The sequence below is a fragment of the Protopterus annectens genome, chromosome 3.part0, assembly GCF_019279795.1.
Source record: "Protopterus annectens isolate FY-2018-M chromosome 3.part0, PAN1.0, whole genome shotgun sequence".
Taxonomy (NCBI): Eukaryota; Metazoa; Chordata; order Ceratodontiformes; family Protopteridae; genus Protopterus; species Protopterus annectens.
The window spans coordinates 1,875,201,930-1,875,220,526 of NC_056731.1; the positions used below are offsets into that span (position 1 = coordinate 1,875,201,930).

At 37.6% G+C, this 18,597-nt stretch overlaps 1 protein-coding gene across 6 annotated transcripts in view; it reads left to right on the forward strand.

Annotated features, from left to right (window-relative positions):
• Window positions 1-10,442, forward strand: part of SGCE (sarcoglycan epsilon) — a 555,267-nt gene extending 544,825 nt beyond the window's left edge. For all 6 annotated transcript variants that reach the window (XM_044065943.1, XM_044065944.1, XM_044065947.1 and 3 more), the window contains one exon: window positions 8,772-10,442. In XM_044065943.1, the coding sequence (XP_043921878.1) occupies window positions 8,772-8,822 (51 nt within the window). In that variant the 3' untranslated portion in view covers window positions 8,823-10,442. The remainder of the gene's footprint in view (window positions 1-8,771) is intronic.
• Window positions 10,443-18,597: the final 8,155 nt, after the last annotated feature.

Here is an 18,597-nt window from a genome sequence, read left to right on the forward strand (position 1 = left end):
GCCCATTCAGTGAGGGCTGTTGCTTCCTCTGGAGTCTTTCTAAATGGTCTGTATTCCAGCTGTATTCTTTAAGCTGGGTTGGGTTGTTGGCCTAATGGTTAAGGTGTTTGCCTTACAAACACAAGGTACAGGGTTTGAGTCTTGCAAGTGATAATTGGCTAGGCTTAAAATGACTTGCAAGGGTAGTTAGCCTAGTACTAATCTATGTTCACACTTTTACTAAACATTACAAGTTGGATGTGTTTTCTGAAGCTAAAGTGAGTTTTGCTAAGGTCAGTCCTCCAGGGTTTACTGGACCACAACTTCCCTGTTCATCCTCTCCTCTTTTTTCTGGTTAGCTTTTGTACTCCCCCGTAATGCAGTAGTGATCATGGAAGGACATACTACAACTGTGTAACAACTTACCATAATGGTAGATGCCATATTTATCACTGTTGTAGTGTTACCTCCCGTCCTCCTGGCTAAGGTGGATTTTTTCCTCTGTTTTTCCTTCTCTCTTAGTGAACATATCAATACGTAAATAGTTATCTCTTCTCTGGTGTCAGTATTTGGTCTGGGTATCTCATGCTTAGATCATACGTCAGACTTATGGCATGAGGAAAGTGTCCAGGCATTAGTGTGCTGGCTAGACGTTTGGCTATCTTTGCCAGGATAGCCCGTTTATTAGTAATACTGCAGCCATGATTAGTAGGCCATCTACTGTTATGTAAGTTTTTACACAACTGTACTTTCTCTGCATTACCCTTTCGACTATACAGTGCTCTAAGGGAGTTCATATAGTGCCTAGCTCCAGTGATAGCCTATTGCAAACTGCAAGGTAGTCACAGTTTTCCTTATTTATAGGTTAGGTTCATAGGTAAGTACTAGACTAGCTGCCCTTGCAGGCCATTTTAAGCCTAGCCAATTTCCCTTTTTGTGCCTGATATAACCTGTCCCATTTGGTTATAGAGTGGCCTTACCATCACATGGCGTATAATTTTATATTACCCCTAGTAAGAATAACTGGCATCATACCGTAGACAATTTAAGAGGAACCATGAATGGGATAAAGCATTTAGGAGCTGCCTCTGTCCATTACTTGTACAAGGGGCAGTCTTGGGGCAAATTTTCTGTTTCCCATCCATAGCTCTAAGTTGTGCTTGAATATGGACAGGGATGAACTTTGTTTTATGCGAATGGAGAGTCTATTCCACAGTAGCGGTATCTTGTGCAAGATATGCCTATCCACTAAACTGTTCTGTTGATGTTGCAGAAGAGGTTTAGATCCCTAGACTGAGTTTTTCTGATGCCATTTGACTAGCTATGTGCAGCAAATCTATCAGAAATAGGTTAGACGATGCCTTATATACCAGACACCAGTCACCTCTTAGTCTGTAGGATACAGAGTATAGTGACGGGGCTTTGAGTCGGTCCATGTAGGACAGGTTGGTTAGGCCTTGTATCCTTTAATAATGTATGAAGGTGGATGTTCTACTTGTTGCATGTGTCTAGACAGATACGTGCCAAAGGGGGCATTATATTCAATGACTGGCCTAATGAGGGCTACGTAAGGGGAGACAGTAACATCTCTAAATCTAGACACAATCCCTTTGTTTCTAAGCTGTGCACTGTAAAAGGACTTTCTTACAACAAGGCTATACCAAAAGCTTTTGTCAGCTAAACTGGCTTCTAATAAATAATACAAAGCAAGAACAGCAAAAAGGAGCCACAACCGTCACTAACTGTGTAAAATACAACTTTGATATGTAAAGTTTCAAGCATAACAAACTCTTCTTCAGGGCAAATAAACAGTAACAAATAGAATTCAACACATATATAGTTGACAGTATATATAAATGAAGTAATTAGTTATCCTAATCACTTACATTTAAAGTCATATACCCTGGAATCAGTATACATTAAAAAACAAAAAACTTGTTTAATGCTATTCATGGGATTAAGACCTGGAGCCCTAAAGAAATGTATCCATTTATATTCACCATCTTCAGTTAGTGTATTTGTATCACTTCATTTTTATAACTCCTTTGTATTACTCTAAACTTGAAGGAATGCCCTTCTCCACTAGATGTAACATGTTTGTATAGTGCATTACTCTCTATTCCCCCTTCGCATCTCAGACAAATGTGAACAGATTTGTTCCTCCAATTCACAGTTAGTCTTGCCTACGTAAAAACGACTACATTTTATACAATCAGCAAAATAAACTAAATTCTCAGTATTACACGTAGCTGAAGTTTTGAAAATAAACTTATTTTCACAGATGGGATGTACAAAACAGGACATTTTCATAACTGTATTTATTAGAGAGAGAAAGTAACTTAAAACAAAAATCGTGTTATAAAGACCTTACGTTTTCAGAAAATAGGAAGTTAGGTGAAAAATATGGCACTAAACCTTGTTATAATTGTCAGTTCTGTCCTTATATAAATAATTATATTGATTTTGTACATCCCATCGTGAAAATAAGTTTATTTTCAAAGCGTCGCCCTTCATCCTTTACTATGATTATCTTTTTAAAAAAAATCCACCAGGTTGAGTAAGCATGGCCCACCCTTGATGAATCCACACTGAGATGGGTCCAGTGTTTCAAGATTCCCTATGTCCTGATTAATTCCATGATGAGTCTTGCCATGGTTTTAAATATGAGGCTGGTCAGACTTATGGGTCTCAAAATGCCTGGTTCTGTGGAACGTCCTCCATTATGCAGGGGCCTGACTGTAGCTGTTCTGTATTTGCTTGGTATAAAACCTGTGTGGAGGCTGAGCCTGAACATTGTTGTTAGGGGTGTGGCTGAGACTGAACAGTGTTGTTAGGGGTGTGGCTGAGACTGAACAGTGTTGTTAGGGGTGTGGCTAAATCATGCTTCATGCTCTTTAAGATGCATCCAGGGATATTATCAGGACCCATCGATGTAGTACTGTTAAATTTTGATAGCACTTTTAGGACTTAGTCTTGTGTGATAGCTGGAGGCGAGGCAGGTTCAGGTATATCTTAAGGGACAGAGAGGGGAGAAAAAGGTAAAGTTAAAGCTAAATTTATCTGCCAGTAATTTCTCTATATCTTCAGCCACAGTGTAGGTATCATTGTTCACAATCAGCTCAGCACATTGCTGCATTCTGCTTTTGAAGTTACGAACATAACTAAAACGTGCTTTGTGACTGGCTTTGTTGGATTTTATTAATCTTCCCAGTTTGTTTATTTGAAGGACAAGGGCTCTAACATTCTGGGAATGACTCTTCTTACTTTTGGTCAAAAGTCTTTTCCTTTTATTATAAAGCTTGTTGATATTATGGTTCCACCATTTAGATAACCTGCTTATCGTTGCAGTTTTTTTTTTTTTTTATTTCAAGTGTCAGGAATCTCTCACTTAGGTAAGAGATCTCCTTCACAGACTGTTTTTCCAGAACATTCATTCAGAAGTCTTATTTGATTCCTCATGTTATTGCCTTCCAGGGGTGTTTCCTAGAAACCTCAGTTCAAAGAGCTTTTCTTCCACAGGAAAACATAGGTCTATATCTAGATCTAGATCTACTCCTGAGATTTTCCACTCAGTCCAGGAATTTCTCAGGAAGCAAGGATTCGTGGCATACATTATTCTCATAATTCCTTTAGCTGGACATCACATGACAAAGATTCAGTGGTATTAAAAATCGATTCAGTGGTATTAAAAATCTGTAAGGTCCTAACATTGGCATTCCAGGTTCCACTTTGGAGATTTGTAAAAAAGGAAACTGCTTTGGTGGAGGGACGGATTTTGTGTGAACCCAGGTCTCCCATTTTCCATTCCAGCTCCAGCACAGTGTGCAAGTATGGATGCCACAGGCTTTGCTTTAGAAGGACTGTCTTGAGGACTAAAAGTACAGGGTCTTTGGAACAAAAACAGACAAAAGCACATTAACATAAAAGAAATGCTGGCAGTCATAAATACTGTCAACTTTGTCAGTCATCTGTTGTCCCTTGGGCTGTTACAATTGATTACAGACATCACCACAGTGATGTAGTACATAAATGGGGTTTGGGGGGGGGGGGTAATCTGTGCATTCTGGCAGCAGAGCAGGACCAGGACAAAACTTCATGAATAAAAATGGATTTGGGCAGGGCTGCCAGGATTTGATCCAGATGTGGAGAACACCTCAGGTAGATCTTTTTGCCTCCATTTACAACAAACAACTGGTGAAATTCTCCTCTAGGATTTCTTGCAAGCAGGCCTGGAAAACAGATGCATTTTCATTTCCTTGAACAGGAATGTTCCTATATGCCTTCCCACCCTTTTCACTGGTATCCAGGATCATTCTGAAGATTCAGAATGGCTCTCCAAAGAACATTGTAGTGAGTCCCTTCTAACCATGCGACAGTGGTTCTTCCCTTATTTTGGAAATGTCCATATGCAATTAACACAAGCTTCCTTGTAGACTAGATTTACTCAGACAAGAAAGGTCGTATTTGATTCACCTCAACTTGAAACAACTTCAACTATCAACCTGAATGATAAAGTTGTAACGCCGTTTAGGCACCTATTTTCTGAGGATGAGCAGCAGGTATTACTGTAGACAAAGAAACCTGCTACTAGGAAATCATTTATTACTGAAGGGAAAAGATCTTCTAGTTTGTGCTGTGATATGAACCCGGGACCCTTTTAAAGCTAGTATTTCTCTGGTTCCTATATATATTTGTATGCGTTGTTATCCTCTGGCCTTTCTTACTCCTTTGTCAAGGTTCATTTGTTGGCCATTGCATGTCTGCACATGGATCCCCCCTTCCAAGGCATTCCTATGTTAAAGTGTTTTTTGAAAGGGGTTCTGCGTACCTATCCAGCTAGAAAACAGGTGGTCTTTCCTTGGGGCCTTACATTTGTTTTGGAAAATTAACACTTGTTCTATTTGAACCAATTCTTCGGGCTGATTTGATGGTCATAATATTGTAAACAGTTTTGTTGGTTGCTCTGACTTCTCCAGGAAGAGTTCCTTGATTTGCAAGCTCCCATGGTGGGATAACCTTATCTTATTTCAACAATAATATTGTTTCGTTGAGAACTAATCCTTTATTTATGTCTAAAGTGGTATCTGAGTTTACTGTCAGCTAAGGTGTCCATCTCTCTCTGCCTTCTTTCCAGAATATAAAAATAAGAGGAAAAGGATTCTTCATTCGGTGGATGTCCGCAGGCAACTCAAAATATCTTGACACAAGTAAAATCTTCAAAAACTCTGATCATGTTTATTCATTTTTTTATGAAGGAAAGTAAAAAGGATGATCTTTTTCAAAGCAGACTGCTTCCAAATGGTTATCCCATGCTATTTTCTTTTGTTATACCCACCATAGTAAGTTAATTGCAGGCATGGTCAAGGCATATTCTACCAGGGTCTTGTGTTCATCAGTGGCTTTTTGGAAGGAGGTGGAATGTAAAAGCATTCTAGAGGAAGCAACTTGGTCATCTGTACATACTTTTACAAAGTGTTACAGACTAGAATCCTTTTTTAGGTCTAGAGCAGGCTTTGCTAGGGCCATTGTCCAGAGGCTCCTGGACCCACGACCTTCCTCCTCCAAGTTAGTATAAGCCGTAGTAATCTGCCCATATAGCTAAGGCCACTACAGCAGTGATCAGACAAGTATGTTTCAGTTTGTAAGTAGATTACCATAACAGTATTTGTTCAAATAATCAGTGTTGTAGTAGTTGCTCACCCTTCCAAACACCTTATTATTTTTTTTTTTTTGCAAAGGTGTGGACATTGATTTTTATTTGCATGGTATTGTCCTCTTTTTGAACTTTATTCTTCCTCTTATAGCTGGGACGAAAACTGTGAAGGGCTTGGCACCCAGATTGCTGATTTTCTACGGCTTGAGCTGTCCACAGTCTAGGTAAGTGGACGGTATCCTTAAGCTTTGGAAAGTGGCCAGCTGTTATATCCTGTGCAGGTTATAATCCATAGCTAAGGCTTCTGCAGCAGTGGTCATCCCTATGTCTGCTGTTACGGTACGTTTACTTGTACACCTGTACTTTTCCTGTATTCCCATTTTCTTCACATTCCATCTGTTTAAGTTCAGTTTCCTGTATCTTTGCTTCTTTCAGTGAAACATTATTCCTTTGATGACACTTTCTTATACAATGTTTAGTATCTTATATACTGTTTACATAAAATTTCTAATATGACCATATTTCAATTAAAATGACAGGTTATACAAAAATAAGGTTAATATTTCATCTGTATATAATTGAGTCTAGGTATGGATAAAGTTGCTGTGTTACCTGAAATTTTTTGGAGAGAAGTCATGAAACATTTGTAAGATTTTTCCGTCTTATTCCCGTTTTCTCTACTTGAGTTTACCAACCATTCGTTAGTCGAAAGAATGCAGCAGTATTTTATCGTGAGTGGCACTTTCTTCCCTTCTGATTTTCTTCCCACTCTGTGCATTCTTTCAGTTCACTATTAATATGTTTTGGCATCTGTAGCACATCCAGAATAACTTTTTGTGAAAGGCAGAATTTATCATCTCGTACTGTCTTCAAAAACTCATAGGTTCTGCATCCTACATCTAATCTCAAGATCATCTGTTGTATTATTGTTTATTTCGTAATGCAGTCTGTCCATTTCTTTGATTATAATCTTTCTGTGTTGTATTCAAGTTCCACTAGCTCAGAATCTACCTCTTTTCTTTCACAGTACTGGCTGACTGAAGATTTTCTATACTCAGTCACATCTGTTTTCACAGCTGACAGCATTTTTAAAAAGTTGATAACCTTATCATCTTGAGAAGATTCCTTGAAGTTTTCTAAGTCCACTTCTTTCTTTTTCCTGTGGTCAAAATATTTGACTCTGTAAAAGATTTCCACAGTTTTACTTATGGAGTTGAATTCTAACAGGAGAGCAACTGAGTTACGCTGATTTCATCTTGAAAGTCGGGTCACAGCCCATTTAATTACTTATTTTTATTTAACACAGCTACATATTGTATAAATAAATACAAATGTATTTGGGAATTGAATGTCTATGTCTATGAAGAAAGAGTGTGAGGGGACAATTACAGATCCCTGCGGCAGTTGTTTTTTTCTGGTGTTCAAAATTCTATTAGTGCAAATTTACACACAAGCAGCTGAAACATTTGCATTTTGAGCTAAGTATTTCTGAAAGTAGCAGCCTACACACAACTTGCATTCCAGAGCATATTCTGAAAAATCCGCTTGAAAGGCATCAAATAAAGATTTATAAATATTTTGTGAACAATAAAAGGTATTGACTGCACAATTAGCAATGTTATCAAAAGTATTTTTACAATAGTAATATTCAGTGCATTCATAGTCTTTCCATAAATACTGTAATATATTATAATATACAGAAGCCCAGAGTTATGTTTTTTGCTAAGCCTTCACAAACACGTTGTTATATCTTGGAAGCTGTAAAACCTAGATACACATTGTTAGCCAGACAGAAGATTTCACATGAAAGAAAGAAATTCTTCTCTGACTGCATGTTTATTGAGATATTTATGGAAATGGAAAACAAATGTTTCATTGTGTAATTAACTACATGAATAATAGTGAATATTTCTCAAAACATTCACCTTAAAGTGTACATATCAATGACAGTTTCAACATCTAAGGTTTCGCCTGATGCCATGTAATAGTTTGTAAGTCAGTTGATTTTTGAAGTATTTAAGTAAGTATGGAAATATTGCTTATTTTTATAATTACTAACAAGCAGCTAGCAATATCTCCAGTATAGTGTGACATAAGTGGACATTGGCAATGTATTTTCCTATCTCCCACTATGGTATTCCATACCATACCCCTCAATTGCATGTAGGTCTGTCAAATATGAACTTAATATGAAAATATGAATAATAAGTGAAAACAATGATTCATTTCTCTACTGCAGGACATCACAGATTAACAATCTTAGTATCATTTTGTTAATAAGCCCTTACCTTTCCTAATACTGTCAATTATTAACTGGTAAGTCACTTAGTTAAAGAAGCCAGACCCAAAAAAGATCTGGACGCCATAAGGAGCTATGGGTGTTAACTGGAAGTATACAAAAGGGCACTATTAGGTGTGAATGAATGAGGTGAGAGTAAGCAGCGGTTGTCCCATCCGCATTGTGTTTGCATGGTACAGCTTTTTCAGGAACATAAAACAAATAAAAATATCTGCATGAAATAAAATCATTGAATGACTCCTTTTTTAGATATAGTTTGTAGCAAAAGAAAGGGAACAAGCTATAGTGCAACACATTCAAAACTTCACAATATTTATGGGATGTTTACAAATTTTGTGAGCATTTCTGACTTTTATCAGATTCCATGAAAGGGGAACCTGGTTTGTTTTCTGTTCATATGCGAGTGCACAATATCCGGAAACAATTTTATTCCATAGGTCACAGTGATATAATTTATGTTCTAAGTGATAGTATGCTAATATAATCCTTACACTGTCAGTTTTGTCTTATAACACACGTAATTCAAATGCAGTGGTTCCTACAACAAAGTGATAACTCTAATAACCTCAGAGCTCACTAGCTGTCACATAGTGATGACCTCATGCTGTTGAATCTTCTACATTAACTCCATTACATATAGTCCTCTCCATACAACACATAGTGGTCATTGTCTTTATCTCCATTTAAATTGTTTTATTTGTTAATAATTTTGAAAATTAGATACTACAGGTGTTAATGTTGCATAAAGCCGTGAAGTAGCTTCATTTGGAAAGTAGCTCTAACAGTGTATATAGCTACAGAAGTACAATATTGTTTAATATCTGTTTGAATTTTTTATAGGTAAATGGTATCCCTGAAGAAAGAAAACTGACAGAAGCATTAAATTTATAATATATAAAAGACCTGTGTTTCTAATGATGGTGAGCACAGTGTTGTTGTGACTGTTTATAATCTACTTTGCATGTCATTAAAGCAGGGGCCATTTAAATATTTTTTAACATTTTGCATTTTACTTCAACTTGATTTTTATATCAGTCCACCTTTTACAAAAGCAGAGCAAGGCACATGGATATGAACTTGAACAACAACATATAAAAATGCTATTAAATGAGAAGTATTATCTCCATCAAATGAAGTTCGAGTAAATAATGAAATTATTAATTCAGGCATGCACACTCTGATATGATGGTCATAAATATGGGAAGTTCTAATAATTATAGAATGTAGAATTATGAAGGAAACAAAAAATCATACTAATACAAAACAACAAGTCCAAACACTGTTCAAGAAAGACAAGCTAGAATCCACCAGGCAATAAAAATAACTGCAAAGCAGCAGTCTAAATGTATTAAATAATGTCACAAAATCAGTCCAAAAGAAAGCAGCTAGAAATATTCAACTATACCAGCTTGGAGACCAGACCAGACACCATCCAAAATAAAGCCAAAGTAGGCTGTTAAGAATTTTCATAGAATTCATAAACAGTCACACAACAAAATAATAGGACTTTCACTGGAGTGCAGCATCTTCCTGCAATTCACTACACCACATCAGTAACAATAAACCAACAGAAAATGTTATAACTCAGTATCTTCAAAATTAAATGAGGAGCAAGTTTGTAGACAGAATTTCTTATTGCAGTGCCACATTGCATTTAACAATGGTAGCTGATCTCCAGTGATCAAACTTCAAAGCCACCCATGAGCAGAACCTAGAACTGGAAACTAATTCACAGCTAAAAACCAAGTTCTTAATATGATGTTATAATCACTCCAGACAGTAACAATGGTGGTTGAGCTTCATATTTACAAAGGGTGAATTTCAGAGCCATCCGCAAGCTGAAATTAGAAATGGAATTTAAATCCTGCAAACCATGCAAAAGCAGCTCATGCCAGAAGTCATTACAACTGTGGCAACAAGACTGAATGGTAAACACTGCAATGAAGCTAATGACTTCAAATAACCAAAGTACGGGGCAACACACAAGACAAGAACAGTGCAATAATGTAATCAAAAAACAGCAGTGAAGGTAAATGAGAGGCTGTTGGAAATGCCAACAGAAATTGATGACAAATAAAGCAGCAAGCGACCTTGAAGACTCCACTGTATATTAATTATCAAAACTCAAGTAAACTGATGAATTCTTGGCATACTCAGATTGCAAAAACTTAAAATAAAAGAATTATAAACTGCATTTGTTCTAGGCAGCCAAACCTCTGCCATCTTGAAGTCATTGTCTGATGAATTGCCTAAAGCAAAACTCCACCTTAAAACTCAAAAAACGGGGTTTTATTTAATTGTATCTTAGCGGATGATGGGGTCTGCTTTGGTAATGTGATCTTGTTTTCATTCCTTCTTCCCAGAATACATTTCAAGTCCTCTTCATGTGAGTCATGCTAGACATAAGGAATTGGTGTTGTTTTCTCATACCATTAAGACGAATGGCAGGACTGTGAAGCATTGTCATCTAAACACATTTTCTGTAACAGAGCTACTTCTATGTTTCCCTGACTGAGCCTCTTTTATGTGTCTGTCAGCGCTTGTTCTATGCTATAAATAGCTGTTATGTACTTTTAGCAAAAGAAAGTAGATAAATAGCAGGCTTTTGAAAAGGGATTATTTTGTAGTTCTTAAAGAACTGACAGACCTTCCACACACTCTCATGCTAAGGTGTGAAAACTCGCACTACAGTAAATGATCCTTGCTGTACATTTACAGGTGACAACTAGTAGGACTCCAAACTATGTCTGATACTTCCCAATGCCTTCAGTGGGAAGTTTTTTTTCATCTCTCATGAATGATGCAGAATTAAAATGCGCATTACTAGTTCCTTAATTATTTCTGTTATGTTCACCATTTTTTCTATTTCATACTTGTTTATACTTTGGTAACCAGAAAAGTGAACTGGTCCATGGACCCTTTTCAGCCGCAACCAAGCTCCATTGGCAAAGATGATAACAAGTATTGAATGCACTTAGCAATGCAGAAAAAAAATACTGACATAAAGACATTGATAAAAATTGTACGTACAACACACAGTAATGTGTGACAGTGAATGAGCACAACATTAAGCAACATTTACTAGAATGTATGCATTAATAATGCTTAACACTATGTTAAGTTTATTATAAATAATGAATTGTATGTATCGATATTACACACACACACACACACACCTATTTCTCTCTCTCTCTCCATATATATATATATATATATATATATATATATATATATATATATAGTATGTGTATATATATATATATATATATATATATATATAAGATGTGGATCCCCATCAGTTTATCAAATTAACATATAACCAAAACTGAAAACAAGAAGACGACAACATCGAAACCTCAGAACAACGAACGTTCACAAAATTGGAACCTAGAAGACCAAAACAAACGCATCTAATACAGTACTCTTTTACATGTGTAAAAAAATTAAAAAAAACACTCACAAGAAATAGATGTCTGTCCCTTTAAACTACACTGTGATTAACAACAACTGCTACGACATACATGGAGCACTTCTAGGCTTACAACCATTTCAGTAAAATAATGAATGTGTTCTATTTAACCTCACTACAACCTTTTTTCACATTTTTGCATGGGGGCAAGCCCCCCTGCACTTCCCACTCCCCCTACAAATTATATATACTGACTCCAAGATCGCACTACAGTAGTGAAAAGGGTGAATTTCCCGATCCTGACTGTACAGCAGTCTCCATTCAAATGCTTTGTGGTTTAAAAAAAAAAGTGGTGTATAACATCAGCAGCTTTTGTTTCGATCTTTAAGTTCCGATTTTGTGAGCACACAGAAATATATTATGTATGCATGTATATATATATATATATATATATATATATATATATATATATATATATACACACACACACACACACACACGTATGTATATCATATGAACAAAACTCACCCAAATCAGTAAATCTTGAGACGACTTTGCCAAAACCACAAAACAATGAACACTCGGATGACCAGAAAATTAACCTGGGAAAGAAACCACTTTGCCCCTTCCCCACTGTTGTAAGATCTTGGAGTTAGTATATTTAGTTGTGGGGGTGTGGGGGGCAAAGTCCCCCACATAGGTGGGTTTAATTTGCTTCAGTTTTTATTTTTTTTTGTGGTGCCAGACATGTGGTTACTTACCCAGAGCTGTACTCAGTAATCCAAGTATTGGTTTTGTGGTTTCGATGAAGTCGTCTTGAGATTTACTAATTCGGGTAAGTGGGTTTTCATTCTTATGAATTAGACCCACACATGTGTATATATCTGTGTGTATGTGACCATATAAAAAGGTATGTAGTATACTGTATATGGGATGCAATACTGTGTTTAAATGCACGCTTGACTCTGTGTGTGTGTGTGTGTGTGTGTGTGTGTGTGTGTGTGTGTGTGTGTGTGTGTGTGCATTGAAACACATTTAAGTACTTCTGATTTCCTTAATGTTTTTAATGCAAGAGCACATAGTAAACATATGTTAAAGTAAATTCAGCTGTATATTGTAGTTGCCATCAATGGTCACATATCCTGTGTGGACTACAAAATGTTAATGCACTTTAACAATGTAAGGACTGAATCAAAGTCACTGGGAATCTCTTACCATGGATCTGTGTGTACCAGATATACATCCTCCCCTGTGGGTGAGTTTCACAAAAAAGCATAAAAGACCTTTTTATGAACATTAGTGCACCTAGTTGATAGGGTTGCCACTTGTCTCTGTTTCTGCAGTTCTGCCTTTGTGTGTGTGTGTGTGTGGGGGGGGGTTGAAAATGGTAAATGTATTGATACTTTACAAGAAAAAATATTTTGGTATTTCTCTAAATGTCACAGACATTGTGATACTACATTTAAGTTATCTTAACATATAAACCGTTATAAATAATCAACATTTCAAGCTTATCATTTCAGTACTGTGTTTCTGCTTAAGGAAATTTGTCAGTAGTGGTGATAGGTGTCTTTAAACCCCTGACTGATCTAATTGCTTTGTTTTGCTATGAAAGGGGAATGTTAAGTTCTCCTCTCTGCAATAAAAACAGTGGAAAAAAGTTCCACAGCTTTCTGTCTTTTTTATATCAGCTGCTGTGTTCCTGACATTAGAAGGATTAATTGCCCATCTTAGATTGACAGCAGTACCTGACAGGGTAAACTACAGATTTAAATGTGTCTATGATATGTCATGCAGGTGGAGACTAATTCCTCTGCAAAGTATGTGAGAAGTTAAGCATAAAAAAGTAAGTGAGCTTTCCCTTCCTTTGATTCCAGTGCAAGAAAATAAAAGTTTTAAAAAGTACAAGAAGGTTTCTGGTACCTACCACAATACTGGAACCATATTGTAGGGAGAAATTAAACTTAAGGATTGAGTTACACTTTAGGAGAGGGCAGAGTTTTCCTTTAAGCCTCTGTTGTGATCTTTACACTTGACTTTGGAGAGAAAGGACACTGACATTTCAACATGAAGCATACAGTATCATCATATTGCAAATGCCCCAAGGAACAAGAGGATCTGGTAGAGACAATATAAAAGAAAAGTAAACTTGAGTGTTCCTAATTGACAACAGCTGGGAGTTTATTATCCTCAGCCTTTGGTATTATCACATTATCAAATTATCACCCTTTTACAACCCCATACAGAGGTGTGCTCTTCTATTTTAAATTGACCACTGCCTCATTTTTTTCATTCATATTTTCTTGACTTCGAGTGTTTTATACCATTGCACTGAGCTATACTTGCTCAGTCCACTTGAAATATTCCTTCATGCTGATACAATATGAGATGGGACTGAAGGAAGGGTTTGCTTAGTTTTTGGTGATTTCAGAGCTCTCTAGGTGTTTGACATTATTTAATTTTGTTGTCATTTCCTTTGTGTGGTGAATTGCTCAAGACTGTCTCATTATCTGTAAATGATGTTTAAATATTGATCAGTTTACAGTTGTTGGGATCTGCTGGTTTTACACTGACTCTAATGCAGACACATGTTGTTGATGACATTACGTATATCACAGTGGAGAAAGGATAATGATCAGAGCCCTAATCATAAAAAGCATATTATGTGTTTAAGCCATGGATATCAAGAAATGCACATAGAGAGTAGAGTGAAGCAAAGATCAAGAGGTAAATGTTCACATCCACATTGAGAGTACCAGCATTTTAGTTATGATTACAGAGACCTGATCATAATTCTTTGTAGTACATGAACCTTTAGCTTCACCAGTGTACTGTTACAGAAAAAAGTGTAAGAGTGAAAAGTGTTTTACTATTTGAAAGCTGTAAAATGCTTGGTGCTTCCACCCAAGCAGCCAGCAACATTAAAAGCTGCTAACACACTTCATCCTTCCATAATTTGTTGTTATGCATCTTATAATCAGGAGTCATGGCAGAGAAGCAAAGTTGTACTCAGTAAATTCCATTTTGCGTTCACAAACTCTTTTTACTGCCCCCAACCCACCTGGGATTTAAAAAAAATGGACACATATTTCAAAATATTGCCCCCTTGCAGTTAATAAAGGTAAACATCATTTTCAGTGGTCCCCTCTAAAACTATTAAAGATATTGCTTTTAGATTAACAATCTCTTCTTTGTGAGCAAGTCATGTACCTGTTATGTTAGAGGCTTTAGTTTGGATAGCTGTAGACATGAGGTAGCATGAAAGAACGACAGTGTTTCTGAGTGATACAGAGAAGAAAATGTACTCAGTAGAGCACAAAAAGTATGCCTGGCTACAGCCTTACAGAGAAGTGCATAACCAGCTTATCATTCTACCAGTTGCAGAGCATAATCATCTCTGTGTGTTTACTAAAAATGTATTGTAGCTTGGTACAAGACCTTGCATGTGTGACTAGACAGCATATATGAAGTAACAGTTTTTGATGGTGAAGAAGTGAATAACATGAGGTAGAAGGCTAAGTATTTCTATTTTGTAAAATGTGTGTGTGTGTGTGTGTGTGTGTGTGTGTGTGTGTGTGTGTGTGTGTGTGTGCGCACATGCTTGGGGGTACTTTGGAGGAAATAGTCCACAGTCCATTCAGTGTTTACTGACCCATAGAGTGTAAAATACAATACAGTACATCCATGCTAATTAACAATAAAACAAGGTTGTGTGCACTGATACAGACCAATGAAATTTTTTTCCCAGTTTTACTCCCAAAGTCAGTGATTGTGAGTATAACATTGTAAAGGCAACACAATATTGGTTTTATCAGTCAGATTTGAATAATCCTCTTTGTTGCAGTCTGAGAAAATAGTACTTTTAGCCCTGTTCTCATTTATGAAGGTCCCACTTCAGAGTAACAGTTGTAGCATGGCGATGTTAGTAATGGGGAGCATTAATAATGGTACTGCAACATGTACAACTTTGTGTGCACATCATTGTAAACTTTTCTTATTCAGAAATGGCCCTAATATGGTGCTGTAACACAAAGATTTGCAGCACAATGTAAGGTTGACTTCACGGGCATGCAAAATGCTAATGAGGCAGCCCAGGGGAGAGGCATCTGTTAATTAGCTATGTGATCTCTCCCTTGAACTACTTCCAATTAGGCATCTACATACCAAGCAATTCAAGAAGTTGCTTGGCCATATAGATCAGCATGGCCAGCCCCGCCACATCATAGTAGTGAGTATGGCACCATGTTCAACTACCAAACGTGAATGTAGTATAAGGATCTGTAGGTGAGGAGCTACTAGACACCAGGGATTACTCTAAATGTTAGTGCCATAGCAGCTCCAATGGCAGTACGGGGATTAGCATGGGGACACACTGTACACCAGGGATTACTCTAAATGTTATTGCTATAATGGCACCAATGGCAGTATGGGGATCATCATGACGATACAATATACACCAGGGATTACACTAAATGTTAGTGCCATAGCGACACTAATGGCAGTATGGCGATCAGCATGAGGACACACTACATGCCATGGATTACTCTAAATGTTAGTGCTACAGCGGCACAAATGGCAGTATGGGGATCATCATGAGGACACACTACATACTAGGGATTACTCTAAATGTTAGTCCCATAGCGGCACCAATGGCAGTATGGGGATTGGCATGGGGACACACAACACACCAGGGATTACTCTAAATGTTAGTGCCATAGCGGTAGTGGCTCCAATGGCAGTACAGGGATTGGAATGGGGACACACTACACATCAGAGATTAGTGTATATATTAGTGCCATGGTGGCACCAATGGCAGTACGGGGATGGTCATGAGGACACATTATATACCAGGGAATACTCTAAATGTTAGCCCCTTAGTGGCACCAATGGCAGTACGGGGATCGGCAGGGGTGGAACACTAGACATCAGGGAGTACACTAAACATAAGTGCCGTAACAGCACCAACAACAGTAGGGAGATTAGGGGTTGGGGAAGCCACTAGCCACCAAGGGAAACAACAGTTGTATAATGGATCTTACACCATTATGGGGATCGGGGGGTGGTAGGAGAAACGGTGGCCACCAGGGAACACTCTAAACCCTTCTGCCTTAATGGCACTTCATCTAGTATAGGGGTGGAGGTGACACTAGATAGGGGGTTGGCAAGCAAGTCAGGGAGAGGTACAGGACTGTTGTGAGTGTGTGCATGTGTGTGCGTGTGCGTGTGTGTGTGTGTGTGTGTGTGTGTGTTAGTGACTAGGGGTGATGCCAATGCCTACACAAACAGTAGTTAACTACCACAGTATGCAGATCAGCAATGATCTGAATGTAACCCTCCCTAGTAACTATGATTCAAAGAAATGCAAATTAGACAATAATGAGGTTTTTCCTCATCATGGCTAACATTTCTCTGAATTATAAAATACCATGACTTGGGAGCAGGGCCTTTTTAGTTCAAGACATGCAGCTTAAGCTAGACTGTGTTATAAATTCCAGGAATGTCTGAGTATTAAGTAGCCTAAATGATGAAGAGAAGTGCAAGTTAAATGTAAATATTTACATTGCATTAATTGATAGTCATTCTAACTCTGTCTGCTTCAGACGAAACTGATAATATTGACCTAGTAGTGAAGGGTTAACACATTGTGTACTGAGTGCACATTTTGACATCTGCAAAGCAAAGGCTGCCTACATTGCTACATGAAGTATGGTGAAAAGATGCTGGAGAGGTGTGGACTGATTCTCAGTCCTTTCTACATCATTAATGATTTTGAGAGGGTCACTACTGTACGGCATTTCCAGGTTAACTACATAGTAGTGCTGATTTTTCTTCTGGCAAATCATGTGACACTAGAATAAAAATGTATCATGCCCCCATGGGAGAAAAGCTACAATCTATCCACAAAATATATATATGACCTTCACCCTTTCCGTTTTGGCTAAACGTGGTATGATTTCAGCCTACAAAGAGTTTGTTGACCAGCCAGATTCTGTATAAGATGAGATAACCTTCCTGGACCACCACTATGTACATGGAAGACCCAAGACGTACAGAGAGCGTACAGAGAGTGGACAGGAGAAATTAAATGGATGCCTGCCTGTTATCCTGCACCTTTCGGGAATGTGGTGGAGTTTAATAAATATTAGATGATACATACATAAAACTAAACTGAAACAGACTATTACTACTTATGGTTTATTTTGGGCCACTTTACTGTACTGTTAATGTACTGATAAAGATTGCTGAGGCAGAGCAAAAATACACCAGTGCAAGATATGAAATGTTGATAATGGGCATGGCCTTCATGTCCAAAAAACAGCAGAGCTGGCAAGGGAGCATCAGCCGGGTTCCATCCTCACCCAATATGAGGAGTACTCCATCTCCTCCACCAGCCTTGAATAGTTATAAACCATAGCTGCTAAAGATGTCTGAAGTGCATGACGCCCCCCCCAGCACTGCAACTCATGATGCAGAGTAAAGCCCCCCCAACACTGCAACTCATGATGCATTGTAAAGCCCCCACAACACTGCAACTTGTGATGCAGAGTAAAGTTTACTCCATGTCCATGCACATATCCCTCACCAACTACAGTCTTCTTTAAAAAAATGTTGAGGAATTATAGATTGGTGGTGAATGCTTTCAAGTGAGAGCAACATTGATACAGTTTTCAGGAAGCAGAGTTGTTAATTAACATGTTTTCAGCATTATTATAAACTTCATCTGGTCTATTGTCTCTGCCATAGGTAATTGTTATCAGTGCCGCAAATCTCCAAAAACACTTCATTCCATTTCCATTTATTCTTAGACCACACATTATTCATCATTCCCTTTTGGCTAGGAATTCCATATATGTCAACAATGTAACCCTTTCTGCCCTTAGAGCCTTGATTTATTACATCACCAAAGGCTTTCTCATAAGCAAGACCAGATGTCCATCATGTCCCAAAGGTCATTTGGCCTACTTAAGATGCCCTGTACTTTATTCTTCCTTATAGTAACTTATTCTGTCAAGACATAGATGGTTCTCTGGCTCTTTCATCATGTAAAACTAATTTGTTTTGCATTGTCAGGGTATTAACTCATTACATCCGAGTGAAGCTTCCAGGTGTATCTGCAGTTAAGTTGTACTGCCGTCTCTAGGCATCAAATATTGACTGTTCATATTTGCATAAATAATTCCAAAGCCCTGCTATGTATGAGGTTTTAAAAGATTTCTTTGCAAAGCTTACACTATGGCAAACTCAACTGCATAAATA